The sequence below is a fragment of the Psammomys obesus genome, unplaced genomic scaffold, assembly GCF_907164565.1.
Source record: "Psammomys obesus unplaced genomic scaffold, mPsaObe1.curated_primary_1811, whole genome shotgun sequence".
NCBI lineage: Eukaryota > Metazoa > Chordata > Mammalia > Rodentia > Muridae > Psammomys > Psammomys obesus.
This window is the reverse complement of record NW_026594152.1, coordinates 674,509-679,773: the sequence shown is the minus strand read 5'-3', so window position 1 is coordinate 679,773 and position 5,265 is coordinate 674,509. Positions and strand designations below refer to the sequence as shown.

The following is a 5,265-nucleotide window of genomic DNA, read 5'->3' as shown; positions in this document are numbered from 1 at the left end:
ACAAGACCATAGTGTCTATTACAAAGGACAATAACACCCCACAAGGACCCTGGGAACTGAGCATGCAAGTGTTACATACGTCTTTGGAGTCTAAGCACAAGGAATGCAAGCAAGGATGGGGCCAGGGCTGGTGCTAGCTTGGGAAGCCCCTGTTTGTGCTCCTGCCCATCCTGGTGCCACTGGACTCTGGCAAGGTTGTCTGCTTGATGCACTGCCTCTGGACAAACCCTGCCAGTGCTTTCAAGAAAGCCTTCGCCTCACAGGCCAAACCCAAGTATTTTCTTGACATCTCGGGGAACCTGCCTCACTTCCCCAGTCCAGCTGGCCTGTGAGCACCACAGCAACTCTATAGAGGTTGGACAATCCAAGACCCAGTTTCTAGTTCACTCTGCCATTCAAGCACTAACCAGGCCCAACCCGCTTAGCTTCTGAAATGGGTCAAGAACATGTGCAGTCAGAGTGTTATGGCCGTAGACCCCACTCTAGACATCCCAAGGACATCCTTTGAAGGATGTAATTTGGAGGAAGGGACAACTGATGTAAGCATTGAGAAGCAGCTTGAAGGAATGTCTGTGACATATAGGGCTAGCCTTTTCAAACTATGCAACTTCATTCGCTCTTCTGGCAAAGAGGCATCACATTTATTCCCTCCACATAATAAGATTTCAGCAGAGGCCGAGTGGTTTGTTTGTTGTTGTTTTCTGTTTTTGCCTTCTGTCTTCTTGGAGCAGGAATGGTTGCCTCCTGGTCATTGGATACCACCATCTTTGTATAGTCCACTATGACTTTGGGACTTGGGGGTAAGCCATCAATTCTGAAAGGCCATAAAGCAGAGCCTGGGGCAAAACGTTAAGCTGAAGAGGCAAGAGGAGACCTTCTGGGTCCTATTGGCCCATCCTGTCTCTTTAGGATGAGATAGTACATAAGAATCTGCAGCCAAGAAACAATTTACATTCACCTGGAAACTTCCAGGGACCCAGAAGCATCCTCTCAGAGGCTCAAGGATAAAGGACTGTGATGCCACTAAGTTATGCTACAGGAGCTGATATTATTGGTCAAGTTATCCAACCCAGACAGTTGCTAGAGGATGGACTTACAGATGGAATGAACTCTTTTCCTTCAGTGCTAGGGTCAGACCCGCGACTAGCTGTTAAGTGTTAGGTGCCGGGCCTGGTGCTTCGACCCTTTGCAATGAACATTAGTGAACCCCGAAGGCCCCAGCATAGGTATTGTATGTGTCACTGACTTGTCATATGACCTCTGAAGCTGAAGCTGGGGTTCTGAAGTAGATACATACCATTCTTTCTCTTTTTTCTGGGTGGGATGTAGGATAATTTTGACCTTGATACCAGGAGACAGCAAAAAGTGTGTTTCCCACACCGCTCTTTCTTCTTCTCATCTACCCCACACACACGTCTGCATTTGCCCATTCCAAAGAAGCACTTTCTGAGCCATCCATCTGTCACAATGAGCAGAGAGGAGTCCTTAGCTGTGTGAAGAAGACAGCTTTGCATATCCCGAGGGTGTAGGCAGACCCATGAGAATGGCGGGTTCAGTGAGATGTTGATAGCGCCAGTGTAAATTACAAAGCCTCGCTTCTCGTCTTTCCCCAAGTCCTCTCCTAGGAAGTAAGTCGGACTTGTCTCTCACCAGGACACTCACACTGAAAAAAATCAAACTCGTGTTGACTTACATTTCCATGTCTGGATTCCATGAGCTGGTGTGCTGGCAGTCTCTACAGTGGCCTCCCTGCTCCACTTGTCCAGAGTTTAATGCAGTTTACAATCCACGCAAACCAAGGATAGGCCTTTTTTTTTCCTTCCCTTCCCCTATGCTCTAGATCAACCAGTGAAAGATTGGCAAGATTCATCTTGACCCAACAGAAAATGATGCAACTGAAAACCATAAACTTGGGATGGAGAGATAACTCAGTGGGGGGGGGGGGGGTGAAGCGCTTGGTGCATAAGAAGCGAGGCCAAGCATTTTGGGGACACTGCTTGACAAGGTTCCAGTGCCCAGGTGACCCAGTGTCTTCGCCAAGCCTCCTGGAGGCACTACTTGACTAACTTCCAGTGCCTGGATGCCTTGGATTGACCCTTTACCAGCCCCCGCCTTGGTGGATATTTCTGACTGTTAAAGGCCTCTCTCCAAAGGCTAGAGTTGGAATAATGTAACAAAAGCTGGTGTTAATAAAAAATAATAAAACGAATGGTGGTTCCTTGAAGAAAAAACAACTGCGCAGAAAATTGAGTCTTCATAGAACCCATTTAGATTTACTGTTACGTTATTAATAAATGATATTAGTAAGCATGAAGTAGAGGATCTGAGAAAAATGTTAAAGAAAAACTTAGGGAAATCTGGAAACTGATGAGCTGTAAGTGAACCACTAGGCTTTCCCGTTCAGCTTCAGACACAAGGAACCAGTATGGACAGGAAGAGATTTTGATCCTGCTATTGTTGTCTGACCTTGGTACCTTCCTGAAGGCAAAGTAAGCAAGTTTAGAAATGCTGATATTCAATCCCTTACAGGATAATAATAAAGATGGAAAGCATATTAAAACAAGGTCCATGACAGGGGCATGGAGGAAAGGATTTTGCTCCCTGAACTGCCTGCCCTCCCTGAGCAATCTTGTCAGACCAGGACTTTCCTGATTTTGTCGAAAGATGAAAGGACAGACCACCTTTTTGCTTAAGCAAACAAACAAACAAAACTGCACAATATTTTTAAAAATCCAAGAAAGGGATGATGCTTTTATTTTAAATATAAGAGAAAAATAGAGGAAGGAAAGGAAGGATCAATTAAGGATCAAAAAGATTGAACTTTTGAAGAAAGATTAGTTTGATGTAACAGGGGGAAGGAAGTAAATTTTAATCTATTAATTCTCTGCCAACTTGAAACACAATCAAACTCAAATGGAGTCATCCTGCCTGGCATTTTTACAACTGTAAGACTTTAAAACAACACCAATCATAAGGAAGAAAACTTTAAGTTAAAAGAAAACTGACTTTATCATAATGTTAATTTTAAGTTCTTATGAAATTTGCTCTTGGCTCACTTTGTTTTCTTATGTAACCAAGGAAGATTTAAAGCTATGTAATCAATAATTAAAGTTTCTGAGGAGATGATTTTGTGTGTAAATAAAGCTTTCAAGAGACACAAGTTGTCAGGTCAAGCCACACAGAGATGAGCTTCCTCTGTGTCCCGTCTCTCATGAAAGGGAACTGAATGGTGTCCCAAGTCTGATCCTCCCTTCCCTCATCGCTCTTGCATCTACCCTCCTTCAAGCCCTTGCCTCATCTGGGGCAGGTCCCAGGCACATAAGCATAGGATGTAAGTTTAAGCAGCCAGCATCCACATTAAAGCTGAGCATAGCAGCTCACATTTGTAACCACAAACATGGGGGTTGAAAACAGGTAGATCGCTGGAGCTCACTGGCCAGCCAGTCTAGGCACTCTGTGAGTTCCAGGTTTAGAGAGAGTGGTGTCTCAAAAAATAAGGTGGTACCAGGCATGGTGGCCCACACCTTTAACCCCAGAGCTTGGGAGGAAAGGCAGGTGGATCTCTGGGTTCAAAGACAGCCTGGTTCACATAGTGAATTCCAGGCCAACCAGGGCCGTATAGTGAGACCCATCCTAAAATAATTATTCATAAAAATAGTAGTTATTACTATGTGGAGAGTGAGTAAGGAAGACAGCTGATGTTGGTCTGTTTGCTACACATACAATCCAGACTCTTCTGCCAAGATAACAGCTCCCGATCTTCAGCCTAGTATGAACCCAACATCCACCCACGCATTTCCCACCATAAGAGCAAGATGCTTCCTGAGCTTGCTTCAAGGGGGAGGTGAAGTAAGCACGCTGCCACTGTAAGGCACAGTACCAGTGGAGGCCACTGAGGTGGGAGCCTGGGATCAGAGCTCTGATGTTGGGAGCACTGATGCCAGGGGGAAGATCTTGCCTGCTCTCTGCTTCGTTCTCTGGTCTCCCTCATGAGAAGCCTCACTGCAGCCGCGGGCAGCCCGTAGGAAAGCTCATCCCCACGTTTCTGTCCCTCCTTCAATTTCCCCCTACCCTCTTCCATTCCCTCCTCCCTTATACTCCCTTCAGTCCTGGCTTCCCTCCTTTCTTTCCTCTGTCCCTTCGTCTGTTCCCTCCTTTTTCCTCCCCCCAGTACTCTCTTCCCCTCTATTCCTCCTTTCTTCTCCTCTCCTTTCTCCCTTTTTTCTTCCCTCTCCATTCCCTTCACTCCTTCTTCCCATTACTGGAGCTTATACCCAGAGCCTCACACACATTGATTCCCCAAGCAACTCCAAAGACACAAGCATAGTAAGGCTGGCTCTCTCCAGATCTCAGCAGTCCCTACGGACTATTCTTTCTGAATGCACAGGCACTTTCCCAAAGATCCTATAAACAGGATGACTCTTCCTTCTTCCTCTTCACCACAGTTTTAGTTACCTGAGGAAGTCTGAGCCAGGACCACAAGGACAGCTAAGGTCAGGAACCAGAGCTTAACCTGTCTGGAGAGGGCAGAGGAACCAGTCGGCTGCATTCTGAATGTGCTGGGGAAACTCCAACTGCTTTTGGTTTTAATGACTGAGGTAGAGCCTAGTCATGGGCAATAAATCTGAGGAACACAGAGCGCAGCTCCACTAACTGCCTTCTGCAGGTCGGGGCCCAAAGCGGCTCACTAGTTGTTTAGGGTCGGCTCTGGACACCCTCGTGCAAGGAGACAGCAGGCCTGCTGCTTTGTGGACAGTGCGTTGTCTAGTCCCCAAGAAGTTTGCCCTGCCCCTCTCCCCAGCCTGGGTCTGCCCCACGTTCGCCATGATCAGAGTCAAGTTTTTCTTGCTCATCCTCCCACACACTGACCTGTGAGCCTGTGCGCGCTGAGCACCCAATGCAGGCACTGCAAACACGGAATCCCCCTCACTGACCAGACTCACCGGGCTGGCAATAATAAAGGAGAGGACACAGAAAAGGAGGAGAGGTTGTGTTGGGGTACAGGGGGTGGGTGGGAAGGGGTCTGGGGTGAAAAGGATCAAGATACACTGTTTACATGTGTTTAAATATCAAACAATAAATAAAAGCACTCCTTTGAAAAAGCATTGACGGAGCAGGCAGGTGGGCTGTCGATGTCACTCAACTGGCAGAGCTGGCCTGGCAGGAGGGGCCAAACCTTCAGCGCCATTCCAGCACTGGGGAGGCAGGTGAAGGCAGGAGAAGCAGAGCTTCAGGATCATCCTCAACTGTGGTGTGAGCTGAGGG

The 5,265-nt window shown here is 47.1% G+C and overlaps 1 protein-coding gene across 1 annotated transcript; it reads right to left on the bottom strand.

Annotated features, from left to right (window-relative positions):
- Positions 1–402: 402 nt before the first annotated feature.
- On the bottom strand, positions 403–4,549 carry Defb115 (defensin beta 115). Its single transcript, XM_055618008.1, has 3 exons — positions 4,456–4,549; positions 1,298–1,459; positions 403–428 (listed from the first exon to the last, which is right to left on the bottom strand). Exons 1-3 carry the CDS (start codon positions 4,547–4,549, stop codon positions 403–405), a joined length of 282 nt encoding a protein of 93 aa, XP_055473983.1.
- Positions 4,550–5,265: the final 716 nt, after the last annotated feature.